The sequence below is a fragment of the Pseudoliparis swirei genome, chromosome 4 (assembly GCF_029220125.1).
Source record: "Pseudoliparis swirei isolate HS2019 ecotype Mariana Trench chromosome 4, NWPU_hadal_v1, whole genome shotgun sequence".
In the NCBI taxonomy this organism is placed as follows: domain Eukaryota; kingdom Metazoa; phylum Chordata; class Actinopteri; order Perciformes; family Liparidae; genus Pseudoliparis; species Pseudoliparis swirei.
Genome location: NC_079391.1, coordinates 13,291,335 through 13,314,031, shown reverse-complemented (window position 1 = coordinate 13,314,031; position 22,697 = coordinate 13,291,335). Strand labels below are relative to the sequence as shown.

Here is a 22,697-nt window from a genome sequence, read left to right as displayed (position 1 = left end):
TGTAATACTCACAGGGAATGTCCCTGTAGCCACTTTCCAGAGCACAGAAGTATGTCATGAACTCCCTCACAGGGATCTTGAAAATTTCAAACAGACACGTATCCTGGAAAAGGGTGTACGTCACCTGAGGAAACACAACCCAGCTTTACTGAAACACCAGTCAGAACACAACCAGCTCCCTCAGCGGTGTCCAGTGGACACTAAAGGGCATTGAACATTAACATTACTTTGTGCACATCATTATGCATGGACAAAGGTTAATTATCTGTGCAGACATATCATTTCCAACAAAAAAAGACACCATTTGCACTGACTGAAATCTAACAATCAGAATTTATATCTTGCATATTTACATTAAAGTCAGACTAAATGCTAAAGTCCCTGCGAGCAGGCCCTAGAGGCTGCAATGATGATGAGATCCCATTCTAGAAGAACTGATGGGTATTCTTACGAGAGTAGAGAGGCTGATAAATTAAAAGACAAACTGCTCCAGACTGGTTTGTGTGTTGTACTGACATAGCTGAGTATCCTTCCGCTCTTCCCTCCGGTTCTGTCCACCAGGTCAAAGATCTGGAAGTTCCAGGTGTTCATCCTCTCCATGAGAGCCGCTTGGTCCTCCAGCATAGGATCGAGTCTGAACTCCTGCCAACCCTGGACGCAATCAGAGAATCGGGTAAACATTAGCACACGTATTGTTTCCATTGACACAGAAAGCTCTGAACATGCAATCAACTAATGTATAGTGCAAATAACATGACAAATGGAGTCTTTGTTCCTTCAGCTATTCTGCAGTAACTCACAGCCCTCTGATCAAGCTCACCTCTGATTGCCGAGTCTGGTCTGTGCTGGAGCTCTTCTTCTTCTTCTCATCCTGCCCCTGGTTCCCTGCAACGTCTGGCCCTCCGTCCCCAGACACATCCACCTCCACGCTTTCCTCCCTGATAAGAGGCTCTCCTGTGAAGTCCAGCCCTTCACCTGCTGCATCAACAGAGCACAGGAAGCCGTGAGTGTATGTATGGACAGACAGACAGACGGACAGACAGACAGACGGACGGACGGACGGACGCCATATATTGAAGTGTTTGCATGGACTTTTAGGAAAGATTATATCTTTTACTTATTTTGAAAAACAACTTTCTTTAAAACAGGTGAAAACAAAAGAAACAAGAGAAAATGAAACCTTAAACTTGTTACCAGAAGGTATAGCAGCTATTGAAGTAGTGATTGTAGCAAACAAAGCTTATTTTCAACATGTTAGTTTAGCTGTTAAACAAAATGTTACAAAATGAAAATATACATTGTTCCAAGTGTCTCCGTCTGTCTTTGTGCGCATCAAGTTGCATTGCATCTGGAGACCAGCAGAGGGCAGCCTTAACACCCTAACTAGTTACAGAAGTGTTTCTCTCATCTCCAGCCAGCCTGTCTGCCACCACACCAATACACACTAGTAGAAATGTACTTGTATGTACCTGAGCGGCTGCGTTGAGCCTCACTGGATTCCCCCGTTTCAATGCTGGAACCTCCCTTGAGCATCTGACGACCACAACTAGAATGGACACGACAATCACAGACATGATCAATTGCCCTTTTAACCACACATAACATCCACAATGACACGCCGCTTCAGTGCTGCAGGTCTCACCTGGTGCACAGAGAGAAGGGGGAGCTACGGAGGGCCTGCTGGAAATCAGGTGAGCTGAAGTTGAATCCAAAGGGCTTGTGCAGGTTCAGACTGACACTTGGCTTTGTGAGGAAGTCCGCCGTGTCTGGGAACTCCACAGGCGATCGAGTGACGAGGGACGACGAAGAACCTGAGCCGGCTGCGAGAAGGCTGTGGCTCGGCGAGTTGAGTGGGCTCAGGCTGGGAGATGCGCCTGGAGAGTTCGAAGGGAGAATGGGACACGAGAGGGGCATGAGATTCAGTCCAAACATGAGCAATGAATCCTCATGTGGTGACTCTGAGAGGTTTCGTGTGTTACGTCTCACCTGCTCTCCTGGACCCGGCATGGTAGGTGAGGGTAACAGAGGAAGACCTCTGCTTGGGAATGGTGAGCAGGTTTGGATTGGGCCCATTAGACAAGCCTGAGCTGGAGCACAAAACACACATGGTCAACTCTGGCTTAAAGAACTCGAAGCATACGTTGAGCAACGATAAAGAATAAGATAAGGAGTACTCAATGTCTCAAAGTTTACTTTTGATCATCTTAAAGCAAAGACGCTCTTTGGCCAACAACATAGCGAGTCTCTACTGCCATCCTGTGGAGACATGTAGACACTGTACACACCCCAGTGTTGACAGCAACTTTATTGTTTGAGTAAATTGAACACTGTGTAATAAACCTGTTGACAGTCACGAAAGGAGCCCGACTGTCTCTCACTGCATGTGAACAGTCGGCGTTCTTTGTTCATGGTTGAAACTATGAAAGTTATTTCCTTACCAATCGACTCCGGTGAAAAAGGAGTTACTGCACTAAGAACAAGTGCACCTATAACAGAGTGGCATGTTTTCAAAAGATTAGAATGGCGTTCCTTTTGGTGATAATCAATTGTGTGAAATATATGAATTACAACCAATGTTCTGCTCTTGTGATCTACTTGTCTCACCTGGACCTGGTCCTAGCTACAGATGTACAATACACCTGCTTTTCTGTGAAGTGTATTGTTTATTTTTTTATAATGAAGAGGATTACTTGCTTATTTAGAACTCCCTGAGACCTATTCTTAAAAAAATGTCAGGCTTACCATGAATGAAAAATGCCCCTTGATTTCACAGTGCAGGGGTAAAGTCACATGGACTTTGGTTAAGGTTAAACTATAGCACAGGTGACGTGTGCGAGCAATATTGACGACAGTGTGTGTTTCTCGGTGTGTTTTGGTTGGTACCTGGACAAGTTGAGTTCAGGGTGGGCTCTCTTGCCATTGTTGCGTTCCCAGCGTAAAGAGGCGGAGTCGAGAGAAGAGAGGGCTGAGGACGAGGAGCTCCGTCTGGGCTGAGGGGTGGGGAGGCTGTTCCTGCTGCTCATACCCTGATGGGGAAGGGAAGTCTCCAGTATAGACCAATGTTTTCACACAAACTGAAGATGCTGGTCATGTCACATAAACAACATTATCACATCAAAAAGCTATGGGCATTTCTGAACTTAACCCCCATTCAGACTGACAACAGTGTCTAAAACCATAAAGCCAGCATGGAGCCACAACGTAAAGCAACGTCATCGAGCAACACAACACAACATCTGGCTAATCAAGTAGGTGAATGATGTAACTCCGTTAGTTACCTTGTGACTCTAGGATCCTGTCACTCTGATAACCTTTCACAGCTGGAAAATCCTTTCTCACAATAGCTACCGCTGTTTCTGAAGGAGCTGTTCCTATGTTTGGACCCTCACTCCTTCAGTACTTGGACCTTTTGACTGGAATAGCCTATTACTCATCTCTTTATTTAACTATACTAGGTTGGTTCAGTTGTAGTGCTTTTACCCACCTTAAAGGTTTTCCTATCACTCCTCTCTACAGAGTCCTCCACCTCATCGCAGGGGTAGAAACCTGGGAAGGGGGTGAAGGGGTTGACCCTGGGGCGGCATGAGCCCGAAAATGTCCCCATGAGGCTTGAGATGCTGCGCAGCGTTGAGCTGGTGTGTGGCGACAGAGAGGACTCCATCAGCAGGTCCGAAACCAGGTTCCTGGCCTCGTTGATGACTGAAAGATCCACGCCGTTGCCGCTCACTGCACCCTGCCGTACGCACATACATCACACAGATTAGGGAGCAGGGCAGCAAATGTCAGAGGGCAACTTCGGTCCAGTACACTCGAAAGTATTCTTATTCCAAAGTTTGGCTCATGGCATATTGACAGATAGCGTGGCAATCTACTGATTCATGCCACCAACAACAATAATACAAATTCACTGTATCTAGAGCTCATATGAAAAGTGTAGTGCTATTCTAATATCTAAAAAGGGAAATTTCATAAATTGTCGGAGCACTGTAGCACACACAGGTGTGATCTGTGCATTATTCAGGACACGTTTCATGTGGGAAAGTATCCTGGCTGGATTGGCTCGGTCCAACAGGAACAAATAATGATTTTTAGTCTGTGGGAGCTAAATTCTTTGTTGGATTTCGCAAATAGTTCAAACAAGACAAAGAATGTCTGAGTAAGATAAACAATGTGGCATGACAACAATTCCAAGGTCATTGTATGCTAGCTTTTTTGCACAATGTGTATTTTGCCTAACCAAAGATGTCAGCAAAATAACCCAGTGTACGCAAAGTTGACCTATAGACAGCGTCCACCTGTGGTCTCCTCAGAGAGAGGGGTCTCTGAGGAGACCGGTATTATCTTGTTACTTGGATGAACCAGGCACAGGCCCCTTGAAGTTGAAATGGAAATAAATGCAGTACTGACCTGATACTGTGGTTTGTACCAGTGCTTCAGATCCCAGTCCCACAAGATCATCTGAAAGATACAAAAACTGCATATTATGTTTGTGCATAACAGCGAATATGACACGGAGTTACATCGAAAGAGCACAGACTTGGACCCCCGCTCCACTTCAGAGCACACCGTCTTATGCCTGGCGGGTCTGGGTTAGGGAATTTCCTGTTCCACACGATGCACTCTCTACTACAGGTATGCTAATGCACAATGCCTGCGCCACAGTTCACCGAGGCCTTTCACTGAAAGCAAAAAGAAGAAAAGCAAACCACTGAAACCACCACAGTGCGTCTACAATGGAGCCGTGAGATGTTATCTGGCTCAAACTACGTCAATCGGCAGCATTTTCACGCTATCTGTTGGAAACCAAACAGGAGCTCTCACACACGCATGTTACAGTGGTGGACAGTCAGGTTGTGTCACACTAAATTGCAGGGCTTGAAATAATCTAATCCTCTGGCTCGTACAGAAATCACAGAAATGATAAATTGTGATTGCACCAACTAGATTTTTTAGACAGTCCCATTAGACTTGTACATATTCATTGATCTTCCTAACATGTGCGTTTCATTTAGTCAGCTATGCACATTAAAAGTGAAAGCACTTGACAGCACAGCAATTGAAAACATAAAGCCCTCTAATTTTGGTGAACCTGTCGCTTCATGTGGTGGCAAAAGAGCACAAAGTGTGTGTATACCTTTGTGTTTTAATAAGTAGAAATATGGCAGTTTGCCAGGTTAAATCCAGGCAGTGTACATTTGTTTTTAAGAGCAACCGTGCAGTCTCACCCCCGACCACAAGGGGGCGAGACAGACCATTAAGCCTCACAAATACCAACTACCTCAACCTCACATGTAAACACACACCCTCACATAGCCTTCCTTTCAACATCATCATATTGTCAGGAATAATCAAAGCACATCAATAACATTGGATTACTCATTCGGTCACATTCATTCAGCAATGCCAAGAACTTCAATAAGATATGTAGTCTAATAAATTCAGAGATTTATTTTTAGAGGTACATTTCTAAATGTACTCTATATACATATGCGTGTCTTCAAAGCCAGATTTTTAGGAATATTTATTCAGGCGTGTTTTACTGCTCTGCATGTGAATGTAAGCTTTAACTACGGATAATAAACAGATCAGTGGCTCCACCCCTTCTCCTCCATCAGTAACTGTTCCCTTGATCAAAGTGGGATGATGGGTGTTTGTCATCAGCATCTGTACAATGCTTCCAAACATTTAATATGGCAAATAAGCACTGCCATGGCAACCTGACATAGAGGCCAGCAAACAATGCTCCATACACCATGGCAACGGGATGGCGGGAGACGGCCGGAGGACAGAGTTGTTGGCCTTCTGCTTGTTTACGGAGAGACGCGGAGAGGCTGAAATGGAGAGGGAGATGGGTAAATGCTCAAGGAGAGGACGCCATTAAGCGGAGAGTTAAGGACGGAGAACTATCGGCACAGATTCAAGAAAGAAACAGACACAATTAAATACGATATACGCTCGGCCTTCATTTAGAGTCCCTCTCGATGTACACCGTGACACACTCGAGTCTTCAGTGTGTCACACAATATAGCGTTTGTGTACAATATGTATTCACCTTTATACAGTATGCCGTTGCATAGTCTGTGCACCATGCACATGAATCTCTTCTCCGCCTCACACAGAAACAGGAAAAGCTGGATGCAGCAGCGTATTTACAGTGAGGGAGATTGAAATCTTTCAATGAACGGCAGATTTTTTTTTGTGCTGCGTTTTGAAAACATGACATGAGGGCGGACGCAGAGACACACAACAGCTGACACTTGAGTCACCTGCACACACACACAGGCTACCTTTGAAAAGTTTCCTATAATAATCATGTACTTTTCATTTGGGGCTGGCTTTTAAGCACACATGCACAACAATTGATTTGTAAGACTCGTACAACTGGCCATATTCATTGTATCTGCCTTTCTGTGCAACTGTGTGCACACCTCTATTTGCATGAAGATTATTTATGGTGCAAGTAAAAAAAAAACAGAGAGACAGACTAGAGATACACAGATACGGCTTTTTCAGTTATGACACCTTAAAATTTAACAGGAATTACCGTTAATTTTTTAATGCAGAAACAAATTGATCAAAACTTAAACAGAGATTAGAATACCAGTGTAAAATATATATATATACATACAATATATATATATATATATACAGGACTGTCTCAGAAAATTAGAATATTGTGATGAAGTTCTTTATTTTCTGTAATGCAATTAAAAAAACAAAAATGTCATGCATTCTGGATTCATTACAAATCAACTGAAATATTGCAAGCCTTTTATTCTTTTAATATTGCTGATTATGGCTTACAGCTTAAGAAAACTCTAAAATCCTATCTCATAAAATTTTAATATTTCCTCAGACCAAGTAAAAAAAAAGATTTATAACAGCTGAGTGTTTGTCAAGGCTCAGGAAACCCTTGCAGGTGTTTCAAGTTAATTAGACAATTCAAGTGATTTGTTTAATACCCTACTAGTATACTTTTTCATGATATTCTAATATTTAGAGATAGGATATTTGAGTTTTCTTAAGCTGTAAGCCATAATCAGCAATATTAAAAGAATAAAAGGCTTGCAATATTTCAGTTGATTTGTAATGAATCCAGAATGCATGACATTTTTGTTTTTTTAATTGCATTGCAGAAAATAAAGAACTTCATCACAATATTCTAATTTTCTGAGACAGTCCTGTACATACAAACAGACAATAACACACACAATCAAACACGCAATGAGAAAATATACTCGTCAAAATAACACAACAAATACACGCATACGATTATTTAGCACAAGTCAAGAATATTTCATCAGAGGAGTAAAGCTGTGCGAGCTAGCAGACGGCCAGTTGTTACACCTGCGTGTCATATTAGCTGGGCTCTGTGGGGCGTGTGTGTGTGAGTATCGGTCAGATAGAGCTTGAGCTGCTAGGATATGGCTGGGCCTGGACAGCGCCGTGCCAAAGCTCTGGCAGGTAAGCTGACAGTCGGCCGGCAGCTGAGGCGACTGGAGGAGACGCAGACTGGGATTAAAGAAACAGTCTCTGAACTTTTGATCCAGACTGTCTCGCTACAACGATGTTTCCTACACAACTAAATTGACCGGTATAAGAAAATACTATATAGGTCGACTATAAAATATACTTGAGATCTACAAAGTTTTTGTTGCGTTAAATATGAACATACCATTACATTCAACAGCCTCAGTTAAACAGTTAAAACCATCAGAGGAACTCTTCCTTCCTGGGTGGCACACAGTGGAATTTATTGCTGGCAATAACATTTTCACTATAAATATATCAAATAATGTTTGGTAACAATGATATATAATAACTATGTTGTTCAGAATCTTGTTAATCTTCCTAAAACATAAAGATAAACACAAATGGTCATGAAAAACAGGAAGAAAATGCAACAGTAGACTAACACAGCCCCATACCAAAGACGAGGTAAACAAAAGAAGGTTTGTATGGAAGTGGTTAAGATATCTTTGAAGTGGAAATAAGGCCTGACAAAGACACTATGCAAAATATGACCGTTAGAACGAGGACAGGAAGCATGCCCACTGGTGGATGGAGAGCTGGTTGGATTACAAATACAAGCGTTGGCCCAAAATCTCTGTGTCCAACATGTTAATTGTTGAGTTAGTGGACATTACCCTTCATAAAATACATCCTGTGTATCATTTAGAGGAATTTAACAATTGAAGGGTTTCTAATATATGCATGTTTAATAATTTAAAATATTCATAGTTGTTCAAATCTTGCTGCCTTAAGGATAGATTTTTGATATCTTTTGTTTGACAGAATATATCAATATTACTGATACTTAAATACTTAAAAGTTCATAGCACGATATCAACATTGCATTCGGACATGCCGATATATTTTATAATTGTTTCATCATTCTATTATTGGCTGTATGTGTGACAAAATAAATCAACCACTCTCTCAAAATACCATATCTTTACTCTTTTATTTTTATTTAGAGCGCAATTTGTCACTCTTTGCTGAAAGCTACAAAAATTGTACTGAATCAGAGTCAGTTGGTCGATGGCAAAGGTATCAAGTAGCGAAGCAGTTGACAGTGGAAGGTTTGAATCAAAGAAGGACTTCCTCCCAGTCCCACCAGCCAGACAAGCTACAGGGCCAAAGACTTGGACAAATCTTTTTGCATCTGTGCTGCTTGGCCCGCCACCAGCCCGCGGGTCAACGGGAAAACCCTTGGTACTCCAGATGGCTAGTCCGCCTATGGCCGTCACCAGTGTTGTCAGGGCAACCTGGCAGGACCATGGAAAATTCTTTGACTCGGGAAAAGAGAGTGTGCAAAATGTCATCCCTCTCTTTCACACTCATCTACCACTTCACTGGACTGGTGTTGTTCAGCGTCTGCCCTGCAATCGCCAGCGTCCATTGGTGTCATTTCTAGTATTCAGTACTTAAGTATGACCTTAAGATCTATTTCTGGTATGGACAAAGTCCACCACATCATACATAGTTTGGGGGCGGCTGTAGCTCAGTGGGGTAAGGGGGTCGTCCTGCAACCCCAAGGTTGTCGGTTCGATCCCGGCTCTCCCCATTAGTTGCAAGTCGAAGTGTCCTTGAGCAAGGCACTGAACCCCCAGTTGCTTCCCGGGCACATCACTGCAGCCCACTGCTCCTTAATAACTAAGGATGGGTTAAATGCAGAGAACTAATTTCCCCTTGGGGATTAATAAAGTATATATCTTATCTTATCTTAGTTGTCCTCTTACCTGTAGAGCTATTCATCAGTCTAAAGTGCTTTGTTGCGAGTTGCCTAGCTTTGAAGATGTCTTCCTAAATATAATGGGACCATATAGCACTCTCCAGACTAGAGTTTTTTTTACTCAAGATAATCCATGTACCTTGTTGTGAGCAGATTTTTTTTGGAGGAAGTGTAGTTCTGGAAATAAACATTGCAGTTAAACTTTAATGCTGCATTGAGCTCAACAGGCAGAGTCCTATTTTATTCGAGTGAGGACACACAAGCTGAAAAATTTAAATTAGAAAACTCACAACTAAACAATCTATATTGCTAAATAGCACAACAGGTTAGAGGAAAAATAGGATTTTTGTCAAATATATTTGGGGTTGAACTGTCCCTCAAACGGATACATCTCTCGTTCGTTAGTCTGGTTGTAAAAATACCTCGAAATTTAATGTCACAACAGAAAGAAATGAAAAGCTTAAACAAACTAGTACTACTTCAATAATTTTCCTTATTATTGCAATGCACTGTCCATACAAATAAAAGTAAATATTTAATTAGAGTGAGGAGTCGCCTTCTAAGTTTTCAATTTCATCTCTTAAATTCTTGGGGGTGGAGCAACAGAAAGTACACCGCAAAGCACATCATACGTCCATTTCACCCTACAAAGTTGCAATATATAAAATGTTCACAGTGCAAAGCTTTCCGGGTACTTATTGAAGCCACAGTGTTCTCAATGTGGAGAGACCGGGCTAATGAAGACCATGAAATAGACTTTGAAATAAACGTCCCGTCACTCTGCAATTACAATATTCCAGGCACTCATCTTCCTCGGAGGTCTAGAGCCTCTGCTCTGGCCAAGCATTACTTTGGGCATGTCACAAATGATCACCTGTAAATGTCCAGTGGATCAGAGGGAGAAATATGCTGTTGGGTAGTATAAAAGAAGCTGATTGAAAGCATGATGCAGTACAGGTTACGAGATAACAAGCAGTGTCTGGATGGCATCAGGTAACTTGACACCATGTTCCCATGTGCTACAGGAGGTTAACAAGGTAGCAGATGGAATAAAGGGAACACAGCCGCAGCACACAGGGGGTGTCCACACATTTTTGCTTCAGGTATTTTTTTCAGGTGTTGAAACAGGAATAATTACAATGAGAGATGAACATAAGTGATATTTTGCTCAACTTAGTGCCATTACTGGTCTGCTTTTAACAGAAATTTTGGCCAACTCATTTGTTTCCTTCTCACATTTCAGCACCATGTCACAATATCGGAGGATGGTATTCTGATCACGATCTGTGAAATAAACAACTATTGTGAAATTGACATTGTGTTATACTAAGTTTTGAAAACTGTACATCTACACGCCCTCATCCACAAAAGTAGAAACACCCACCTCGAGGTCAAAAGTTGAGAGAGGGCGAGTGCAATCACTGGCACCGACAACTCAATGGCAACTCACTGGCAACTCACTGGCACCTCAGTGGCAAGTGCCGCTCGGTGCCAGTACTCAGCGACAACTCACTGGCACCTCAGTGGCACCTCAGTGGCAAGTCTGTGGCAAGTGCCACAGACTTGCATAGATAATGTATTTTTTTAGACTTACTTACAATATGGTTTGCCACTGGGTGCTTTAGGTCAGGTAAGAGGTCCTGTAACTTGGGGGTGAGGGGTTCGATCCCGATCCCGCTCTCCCCATTCAAGTCAGTCCCATGAGCAAGGCACTGAACCCCCCCTGCTGCCCCGGGCTTTCACACATGCCCACTGCTCCTTAATAACTATGGATGTTAAATGCAGAAGAAATTTCCTCCCTTGGGGATTAATAAAAGTGTATATTCGTATATTCTATATTGCTGTACAATACTGCTGTACTATATTGAATATTGTTTTGCTACTACTACGTTTCACTTCGTAATATATAACACTTATATACCAAGATATGTATAATGTACCCGCCTTTCTTCAATAATAAAAAATATATAATTAATTTTTTTACCATGTCATACTGTTATACCTCCATGAAATTCTCCTTTGAGGAGATGCCACTGTTAGTCTAAAGTTTAAGCACTGGCACTCAGTGACACTTGCCGGCACTTGCCAGCAGTTGCCAGCAGTGCCAGATGCCACTACTAGTCAAAAGTGCCACTACTAGTCAAAAAGTGCCACTACTAGTCAAAAAGTGCCAGCAGACGGAGGGTCAGCCGCAGTGACGAGTCTGCGACGATTTAGTGACAAGCTTCACTAAAGTGCCCGGACAGCGGAATAAATCACTTTCATGATCACAGAATGGAGGAGCTGCGGTTTAGCTAGATTGATAGATAGATAGCTAAAATAGCTAGATACACAGATGGATATATATATATATATATAATTAGTGTCTTTTTGTAGACACTTACTTACAATATGCGATAGTGCTGTACATTACTGCTGTACTATATTTAATATTGTTTTGCTTCTACTACGTTTCACTTCGTAATATATTGTAGCGACCCTGTGAAGTGGCTGTCAATCAAAGTGTGGCACCGTGCATGCTGGTCGAGGGGGCGTGCCTATGATTGGCGGAGTAGAGGGGAGGCGGGGTTAACCTGTCAGAAAACGGGAGTTAAGGGTGGTTGACGGGAACAGTTGTTGTTGACGTTCGAGCTGCTAAACTGAGAGGAGCACGCTGTCTGTGTTGGTGGATGCCTAATAAAGGGAGGATTAATAACGTCGTCCCGTCTCCGTGTCATCAGTGCCATAACGTCCGAGACGTTACAATATCATGGTATATAAGTGTAATAGATTACGAAGTGAAACGTAGTAGTAGCAAAACAATATTAAATACAGTACAGCAGTAATGTACAGCACTATCTTATTGCATATTGTCAGTAAGTGTCTACAAAAAGACACTAATTAATATGTATATATATATTAATTAGTGTCTTTTTTATATATATATACACACACATCCATCTGTGTATCTAGCTATTTTAGCTATCTATCTATCTAGCTAAACCGCAGCTCCTCCATTGTGTGATCATGAAAGTGATTTCTTCCGCTGTCCGGGCACTTCAGTGAAGCTTGTCACTGAGTCGTCGCAGACTCGTCACTGCGCAGACATGCCGCAGACGCGCCTGGCCGACCCTCCGTCTGCTGGCACTTTTTGACTAGTAGTGGCACTTTTTGACTAGTAGTGGCACTTTTTGACTAGTAGTGGCATCTGCTGGCAAGTGCTGGCAAGTGCCACTGAGTAGCTGTGGCAACTACTGGCAAGTGCCACTGAGTGCCAGCGTCGCTAGGGGGATCTCGCCCCTACTGCAAAAGTTTGACCTCTGTCACCACGCAACAATACAGTGAAACTCTGATGTATTACTCACTCAAGATATTACCAATATGTATTACCATTGCATTCCAAGAAGTATTTTATGAACTGTTGACATTTTAGTGGAGGACATTCTTTGTAAAAGCGGTTTTCCGTGCTGTAATGTAGATAGTACTTTCTCAGCAGCTGGGATAGTCAAGAGAATTAAAACATAATCAATAGTGAAAGCTCTCAGAGGGCGAGGCCTAAACTAATACCATCTGGAGTTACAATATGTAACCAACGTCCTCGATTCCTTGATTCAATTCTCAATGTGATTTTTTCTAATTTACCTATATATAAAATCACAAGTAAGGCAAAGAAATATAATGAGATATTCTGTGAGAAATGGAGTATGGTCTTGTCCACACACACACACACACACACACACACACACACACACACACACACACACACACACACACACACACACACACACACACACACACACACACACACACACACACACACACACACACACACACACACACACACACACACACACACACACACAGTATGTCAGCCAGTTGTGTACCCAGAAAAAGAAAAAAAAATGGACCAGAACGAAGATGACATTAAAAGTGAGGGGATGAATTGCAACTGTGTACCATGAGCCAGTTGGGAAGTAGCAGGAAAAAGGCTTTGTGTGGACCAATTTATATGGCGCCCTATTCCAATACTTTCATTTCGTCAAGACCACGAGATCAGACAATTCAAAAGGGACATGGAAGTGACGTGGTTTCATCAGCCGTACGGTATGGTCCTCGTGGTTGGTGTCCATTGTGGTGGAGACCCATTAAGAATGAAAAAAGGCCCAAAAGGCTGCCAAAAAAAAAAAAAAAAAAAAAAAAAAAAAAAAAAAAAAAAAAAAAAAAAAAAAAAAAAAAAAAAAAAAAAAAAAAAAAAAAAAAAAAAAAAAAAAAAAAAAAAAAAAAAAAAAAAAAAAAAAAAAAAAAAAAAAAAAAAAAAAAAAAAAAAAAAAAAAAAAAAAAAAAAAAAAAAAAAAAAAAAAAAAAAAAAAAAAAAAAAAAAAAAAAAAAAAAAAAAAAAAAAAAAAAAAAAAAAAAAAAAAAGAAAGAAAAAAAAAAAAAAAAAAAAAAAAAAAAAAAAAAAAAAAAAAAGGGGGGGGGGGGGGGGGGGGGGGGGGGGGGGGGGGGGGGGGGGGGGGGGGGGGGGGGGGGGGGGGGGGGGGGGGGGGGGGGAGGGGGGGGGGGGGGGGGGGGGGGGGGGGGGGGGGGGGGGGGGGGGGGGGGGGGGGGGGGGGGGGGGGGGGGGGGGGGGGGGGGGGGGGGGGGGGGCCCCGGATAATAACCAATCATCCCACCAAATTTCATACGATTCAAGAAGAGTATCTATTTGAACAGTTAAAAACAGCTTCCATATTTGAGTTATAAAATGCTATTCTAGCTTCGCTTTTTCCTGAAATTTAAGATGTGCTCATTAGTATAACATTTACAATATGAGAAAATATGTATTTTGCATTTGTAATTTCTTTTTAATTCTTAAGATTCTATTTCGTTATTGACTGAAACAATGTTAAATCATCAGAAGTAATTCTGTTTATTTTCATACATTGTTTTAAAGAAAAATAGATAGTATTGTACAAAATGCAAATAATGGAATTATAAAGCAATATAGAAGTAACTAGAACGGGCACTCGGTAGAGCGCATACCTTCGCATATCACAAGATTGGGCATTGAATTATGAACATTTTGGCATTAGTTGCATGCCAATTGGATAGAAATTGACCGCGCTATGGTAAAAAGAAGATTTTGACCTTTTCATGACCTGGACCTTTGACCCGATCGATCCCGAAATCTAATCGAATGGTCCCCGGATAATAACCAATCATCCCACCAAATTTCATGCGATTCAAGAAGATGTTGACCTTTTTCATGACCTTGACCCGATCGATCCCAAAATCTAATCAAATGGTCCCCGGATAATAACCAATCATCCCACCAAATTTCATACGATTCAAGAAGACGTTGACCTTTTTCATGACCTTGACCTTGACCCGATCGATCCCAAAATCTAATCAAACGGTCCCCGGATAATAACCAATCATCCCACCAAATCTCATGCGATTCAAGAAGATGTTGACCTCTCATGACCTTTGACCCGATCGATCCCAAAATCTAAACAAATGGTCCCCGGATAATAACCAATCATCCCACAAAATTTCATGCGATTCGGTTTAATACTTTTTGACTTATGCGAATAACACGCACGCACGCATACAAATACACGGTGATCAAAACATTACCTTCCGCATGTTCAATAGTGCTTTTTTCCCCTTTTCAGTGCATTTTTATGAAATAAATGTTAGTTATTGTGATACTGATTGATCATATGACCTAGATAACAAAAAACAGAGGGACTAGTCGCTATTACACCTTTGAGTAATAATTGGTCTCGGGATGCAACAACAAATGTGTAGCTAAACAAGAGACACATATCCCAGTTTATCCATCAGCTCATGCCACAATCTAAGTAAGGTCAACCTAGTACATCGATGAGGAACTTTTTCCCACAATAGTATGCAATGTTTAAACAGCACATCACTTTTTGATTGTACTCAACACCTAAAGTCAGGACCTACGAAACCATAAGAAAAAAACAGATGAAATATATTTGAATCTGACTGACAACATGCATTTTTCCCTTTATAATCTAATGCCACTGTGTGCTATCTAGTAAATCATAAATGACAGACATTTTAAAAGAAAATCTAAATTGATAATAAATAATAAACTGATAGAAAATAGGCCGCAGTTAAAAAGGATTGGTTTGTCCCTTTTGTTTGAAACTGTGTTCCTTACATTCACAGCTACTCTGCGGTTCAGATATAATGCAGAAATAGGTCTCCACACTGGAAACAAATATTTAAAATAGGTATCATATAAACAGAGCTTGTGAAAAGAGATACAAGCAATAAATTACACCGTGTAATTCAAGTTGGTGACGGTAAACAAACGGGCCTCAAATCAAATCAAGAGAGAAACTTTTAGGATGACAATTTTACACAACAAAACATGCTCCATATAAAGGGATTTAATCCACGCATGACTTTGGCCTCACATTTACTGGAAAACATTCAGCAAATCATGAGCCTATAAATAGTTGCAGGCAATCTATACTGCAGGCTATGTATGCACGTTCCATTTTAGCGTTTTTTGTTGTTGTTGACCTGGAACGTAGCAATTCAGCGCCATCACAAGAGATTGGCAAGAATACAGGCATGTATGACCTTTGGAGAGTGGTGGCAGAGAGCCCAAGTGTAAATACTTGGAATAGTACTTCACAAAGTCCTTTCTGCTGACATTGATTTGCTGATCTGCAGGTTCATAAATATCCCGGGTTCACCCAGTGTGAACACAAGTAATTTATAAAAAGGACCATTGACCTCATGACGCACAGAGAGTCCAGCTAGCTCCAGTGTTCACCACAATATTCAACCTCTCCCTGGCTGAGTCCGTGGTCCCCGCCTGCTTCAAGAGATCCACTATTGTCCCTGTGCCCAAGAATGCTTCTCCAGCATGTATGAATGACTACCGACCGGTGGCCCTCACCTCGGTGGTCATGAAATGCTTTGAGAGGCTGATAAAGGACTACATCTGCGCCTTCCTCCCTTCCTCCATGGACCCGCTGCAGTTTGCTTATCGCCCAAACAGATCCACGGATGATGCTGTCTCCCAGGTACTGCACACCACACTCTCATCTGGACAGCCAGAGGGGGGGCTATGTGAGACTGCTGTTCATTGATTATAGTTCAGCTTTCAACACCATAGTCCCCTCCAGACTGGCCGGCAAGCTGATTGAGCTGGGACTGAACACCCCCCTGTGTGCTTGGATCCTGGACTTCCTGACCGCCAGGCCACAGGTGGTCAGGGTGGGCAGACACACCTCCAAATCCCTCACCCTGAACACAGGATCCCCCCAGGGTTGCGTCCTCAGCCCCCTACTGTACTCCTGTACACACATGACTGTGTGGCCAGGTTCAGCTCCAACACCATCATCAAGTTTGCGGATGACACAGTGGTGGTGGGCCTGATCTCCGACAACGGCGAGAAGGCCTACCTGGAGGAAGTTGCTGATCTGTCACTCTGGTGCCAGGACAACAGCCTCATCATGAATGTCACCAAAACTAAGGAGCTGATTGTGGACTTTAGGAGGTACAACAACAGAGGACGTACTCACCACTGGGGATTAACGGGACTACTGTGGAGAGGGTGGCGGTATAAATACCTGGGAGTCCACATCACCGAGGATCTGACATGGTCAACAAACACAGACACTCTGGTGAGAAAGGCAAGGCAGCGCCTCTACCACCTCAGGCAGCTGAGGAAATTTAAAGTTTCCCAGAGGATCCTTCAGTCCTTCTACTCTGGAGCTGTAGAGGCGTCCTGACAGGAAGCATCACAGCCTGGTTTGGCAACTGCTCCGCTCAGGACAGGAAGGCTCTGCAGAGAGTAGTGCGTTCGGCTGAGCGCACTATTGGAACTACACTCCCACCCTGCAGGACTTGTACACCAGGAGGTGCAGAACCAGAGCCGGCAGGATCATGAAGGATCCTCACCACCCCAACAACAGACTGTTTCAGCTGCTGCGGTCAGGCAGGCGCCTCCGTAGTCACGCTGCAAGAACAGAGAGACTGAGACGGAGTTTCTTTCCTCAGGCCATCAGGATTGTGAACTCCGACCTCACCAGGACCCCACATAGACCCACACAACTGCCCCTCTTAGGCACACACACACACACACACACACACTTACTGTAAATATTGTGTTGTTTTTTATTTGTAAATAGTGTGTACTTGTTGCCCTTGCACATTCCTGCTGAGCATTGCCACTTTCATTTCACTGCACACCCTGTGTGTGTATGTGACAAATAAAACATCTTGAATCTTGAATCTTCTTAGCCCAACGAAGGCTTCATATGTCATCGAAAAACATTGAATGAGCGGTTTATTAAAAAGGACTATAAGTAACCACATCTGACAGCCTCTCTGTTTGGTTTTCCTTTTCTTACACCTGTATTTCCCTCTCCCCGTATCAGCACAGCATTTGGTTTGCAACAAGCCGTTTGTAACTAGTATCATCAGAGATATGCGAGGTGACCGATGTATTCATTGCCAATGCTTTTGGCTTTAAACTGTTGGCCGCGATCCAGATTCACCTGGGACAAGGGATATATACATTTTGGTCACTGATTTATAAACTGACACCCAAAGTTTGAGACATCATTTGCTGCAAGATGGTTGGTTATCAACGCAGATGATAACTAAAAGGAATCTTGAGCGAAAATAGATTTCAGTAAGAGTATCTATTTGAACAGTTAAAAACAGCTTCCATATTTGAGTTATAAAATGCTATTCTAGCTTCGCTTTTTCCTGAAATTTAAGATGTGCTCATTAGTATAACATTTACAATATGAGAAAATATGTATTTTGCATTTGTAATTTCTTTTTAATTCTTAAGATTCTATTTCGTTATTGACTGAAACAATGTTAAATCATCAGAAGTAATTCTGTTTATTTTCATACATTGTTTAAGAAAAATAGATAGTATTGTACAAAATGCAAATAATGGAATTATAAAGCAATATAGAAGTAACTAGAACGGGCACTCGGTAGAGCGCATACCTTAGATATCACAAGATTGGACATTGAATTATGAACATTTGGCATTAGTTGCATGCCAATTGGATAGAAATTGACCGCGCTATGGTAAAAAGAAGATTTTGACCTTTTCATGACCTGGACCTTTGACCCGATCGATCCCGAAATCTAATCGAATGGTCCCCGGATAATAACCAATCATCCCACCAAATTTCATGCGATTCAAGAAGATGTTGACCTTTTTCATGACCTTGACCCGATCGATCCCAAAATCTAATCAAATGGTCCCCGGATAATAACCAATCATCCCACCAAATGTCATACGATTCAAGAAGACGTTGACCTTTTTCATGACCTTGACCTTGACCTTTGACCCGATCGATCCCAAAATCTAATCAAACGGTCCCCGGATAATAACCAATCATCCCACCAAATCTCATGCGATTCAAGAAGATGTTGACCTCTCATGACCTTTGACCCGATCGATCCCAAAATCTAAACAAATGGTCCCCGGATAATAACCAATCATCCCACAAAATTTCATGCGATTCGGTTTAATACTTTTTGACTTATGCGAATAACACGCATACGCATACAAATACGGTGATCAAAACATTACCTTCCGCATGTTCAATAGTGCTTTTTTCCCCTTTTCAGTGCATTTTTATGAAATAAATGTTAGTTATTGTGATACTGATTGATCATATGACCTAGATAACAAAAAACAGAGGGACTAGTCGCTATTACACCTTTGAGTAATAATTGGTCTCGGGATGCAACAAATGTGTAGCTAAACAAGAGACACATATCCCAGTTTATCCATCAGCTCATGCCACAATCTAAGTAAGGTCAACCTAGTACATCGATGAGGAACTTTTTCCCACAATAGTATGCAATGTTTAAACAGCACATCACTTTTTGATTGTACTCAACACCTAAAGTCAGGACCTACGAAACCATAAGAAAAAAACAGATGAAATATATTTGAATCTGACTGACAACATGCATTTTTCCCTTTATAATCTAATGCCACTGTGTGCTATCTAGTAAATCATAAATGACAGACATTTTAAAAGAAAATCTAAATTGATAATAAATAATAAACTGATAGAAAATAGGCCGCAGTTAAAAAGGATTGGTTTGTCCCTTTTGTTTGAAACTGTGTTCCTTACATTCACAGCTACTCTGCGGTTCAGATATAATGCAGAAATAGGTCTCCACACTGGAAACAAATATTTAAAATAGGTATCATATAAACAGAGCTTGTGAAAAGAGATACAAGCAATAAATTACACCGTGTAATTCAAGTTGGTGACGGTAAACAAACGGGCCTCAAATCAAATCAAGAGAGAAACTTTTAGGATGACAATTTTACACAACAAAACATGCTCCATATAAAGGGATTTAATCCACGCATGACTTTGGCCTCACATTTACTGGAAAACATTCAGCAAATCATGAGCCTATAAATAGTTGCAGGCAATCTATACTGCAGGCTATGTATGCACGTTCCATTTAGCGTTTTTTGTTGTTGTTGACCTGGAACGTAGCAATTCAGCGCCATCACAAGAGATTGGCAAGAATACAGGCATGTATGACCTTTGGAGAGTGGTGGCAGAGAGCCCAAGTGTAAATACTTGGAATAGTACTTCACAAAGTCCTTTCTGCTGACATTGATTTGCTGATCTGCAGGTTCATAAATATCCCGGGTTCACCCAGTGTGAACACAAGTAATTTATAAAAAGGACCATTGACCTCATGACGCACAGAGAGTACATTCTTAGCCCAACGAAGGCTTCATATGTCATCGAAAAACATTGAATGAGCGGTTTATTAAAAAGGACTATAAGTAACCACATCTGACAGCCTCTCTGTTTGGTTTTCCTTTTCTTACACCTGTATTTCCCTCTCCCCGTATCAGCACAGCATTTGGTTTGCAACAAGCCGTTTGTAACTAGTATCATCAGAGATATGCGAGGTGACCGATGTGATCTCAGTGCCAATGCTTTTGGCTGAAACTGTTCCCGAGCCGCCCCGGTCCAGACACGCTGCACAGACGAAGCCGTTATATATACATTTTTGGTCACATGGCTTTTTATTCCTTGCATTTTATCTACGTTTGTTTACAATCATACTCAATGAGTTTGAGTCCTGGCAGCCACATGGGATCTACTGACCAGGCTCCTGAATCTTATCGCAGTGTTTATAGCGACAACAGCGCTGTGTGAGAAACGACAGCCTCCTCATTGAGAGCGTGGAGCCGGGCTCCGCTTCTACAACGAGGCAATATGTCATAAAGCTGCACAGCACACTGCACAGGCTGGAGTAAATCGGGCCACTGTGGTAACTTTCCCCGAGTTGTACATTTTCTTCTCCTTATATAATAACGTCCTGTCTGGTGTCTTGGCCTCTGATAAGCCTTCGGTATGTTTCCATGGATCAGATCTGCAGTAATTGAATGGCGTTTAACATTATGTATGTTAACTGCTAACGGCAGCTGCACCACATGTGTGTTTGTACCGAGCCTTAATTTAAAAAGACAGCTATGGACATTTTGAACGGGCTGTTCGTTTATGTATGATTCAGAGCTGAAGCGATTAGTGGATTAACAAAAAAAAAAATTTTAATTGATTGAGTGATTAAGTCATTTATCAAGCAAAAATGCTGCACACACACACACACACACACACAGAGAGGTTCCAACATCTCAAATGTGAGAATAAGCTACACTTTCCAGCTTTTTATATCAATGTAATACTTTGCTTTTTTGTTAAGAGTAATTTGTTGAAAAACAAATAGTCCATATTCTCAGCATATTCTAGCTTTGAAGGCCTTGACTGTGTCTCCCTATCAATGTGCAAGCATGCCATGTATGTTCTTCACACACAACCTTTTTTTGACCCCTGGGGAGCCCAAGACCGAGCTATAGTTTGGAGGTTGGGAGACCCGAGTACAACAGGAAGGTTATACCTGATATGGACATGAGGGCTCGATGAGGGAGGCTCGAAGCCTTGTAAGGGAACATCTGGTTTTATCAAGGAATCAGTGCAAGCTCCTCTCATAAACACAACCCAACGCCTGAGCCCTGGAGCTAACAAGCATGTGAACACAAACGCCATCCATCAGAGCCGAGCAGTGGGAGGAGGAGTTCACAGGGAAGTAGAGAGAGTGAGACAGACACAAAGAGCATTGAGGAGAGCCGGAAATTGTGTGTTAAGTAAATCATTTACAATAAAGTGATCAACGCTGGCCCTCGGCAGCTTCTTATTTCTACTTTACGTATCAGATGCACAAAGCTGAGCTGAAAAGAAAGCGCCAAGAAGCTTACATTTGTACACTTGTCAAGTTAAAGGTCAAAATCAATATGGAACTGGCCGCTCTTGAGCGCCTTAACATCTGTCTAATCGTCGTTAAAGTAATTTGAGATTGCACTCAAATGACTTATTGTTATGCATTATGAGGGTAATTTAACCAAATTCAATACACTCTTCATAGGGAGAGTCTGTTTGTGTGCTCCATAGAAACGAAGGGCATGTTGCAGCCTGTCCCCTCCTGCCCTCCTGATGGTGGAGTGAAGGCCTGGGTTGGATCATCGAGGTAAAGGTCAGCATCACACAGGGCTCCTTCGTGTACTTTTCTAAATGCCTCACATCCACAAAGGATTCTTGTATGGCGATTATAGCTGGATATTATTTTTACAAGCTGTGATAGTCTAGAGAAACTTTGCTGAGTGATATTAGATCATAAAAGAAGTGGCTGTAAATCATTACGCTCATACCCACAAGTCCAGTGAGAATCATTTTAATGCTCTGTAAGTCTATGGAGCCTTTTATCCGCTTTTAGGTCAACATTTTGGTTTAACGTTAGAGTATTTACTGTATGGTTGTGTGTATGTCAACCATTGTCTCTAGCAGCAGCAGGAAGCGGTCTTCAGTCAAAAAGCTACAGCAAATAAAGCTGGTGAAGAAAGTGAAACATGTAGCAACCTAAATACGCACACATTTTTCTCAGCAGTTGGTGGAGAACAAACCAGAGATAAAAGCACTCAGAAACAGGACCCAAATGAGATAATAGTGTTGCTCTGTGTCTGCTAAATGTGTAAGTAGGCAACCATTTGCTAACACTATGGCTATGTTTAAGGTCAACATTATTATGTCAAAGCTGTGTCTTTGAATGCTGGTTTTGGAGTTTCTGCTGCCCTTTAATGGTCAGAAATCCAAGAAAGCAGTTTTAGGGTCATTTCAAATGGCATATTTGTTCTTTCTACTTTTGGTATATACTGCAGCTGCCCTTACAAAGTATGCACTGTTGAATGCAGTATGCATTCAATTGGAACATAACCTTGCACCCAGAACTTTGACCTTCTTGCTCATACATCAGCTCTGCAGAGGATTGTGGTCAGAATAGCCAGAAAGGCATGCTGGCTTGCAAACTGCAAAAAGCAACCGGATGTATGAGGACATCCTAGTATTTTTGGCATACTGCATTTGACATACTATGTTCTGGGACAAAC

The 22,697-nt window shown here is 41.9% G+C and overlaps 1 protein-coding gene across 2 annotated transcripts in view; it reads right to left on the bottom strand.

Annotated features, from left to right (window-relative positions):
• pde3b (phosphodiesterase 3B) overlaps window positions 1-22,697 on the bottom strand; it is a 46,750-nt gene that overhangs the window by 7,253 nt on the left and 16,800 nt on the right. Inside the window, exons 2-10 of one of the 2 annotated variants that reach the window (XM_056412670.1) lie at window positions 4,408-4,458; window positions 3,485-3,733; window positions 2,884-3,026; window positions 1,987-2,087; window positions 1,643-1,874; window positions 1,470-1,546; window positions 821-978; window positions 517-651; window positions 125-200 (exon numbers count right to left, since the gene is read on the bottom strand). In XM_056412670.1, the coding sequence (XP_056268645.1) occupies window positions 125-200; window positions 517-651; window positions 821-978; window positions 1,470-1,546; window positions 1,643-1,874; window positions 1,987-2,087; window positions 2,884-3,026; window positions 3,485-3,733; window positions 4,408-4,458 (1,222 nt within the window). Of the gene's footprint in view, window positions 1-12; window positions 201-516; window positions 652-820; window positions 979-1,469; window positions 1,547-1,642; window positions 1,875-1,986; window positions 2,088-2,883; window positions 3,027-3,484; window positions 3,734-4,407; window positions 4,459-22,697 lie in introns of both variants that reach the window. The other variant, XM_056412669.1, reaches the window with a different exon arrangement.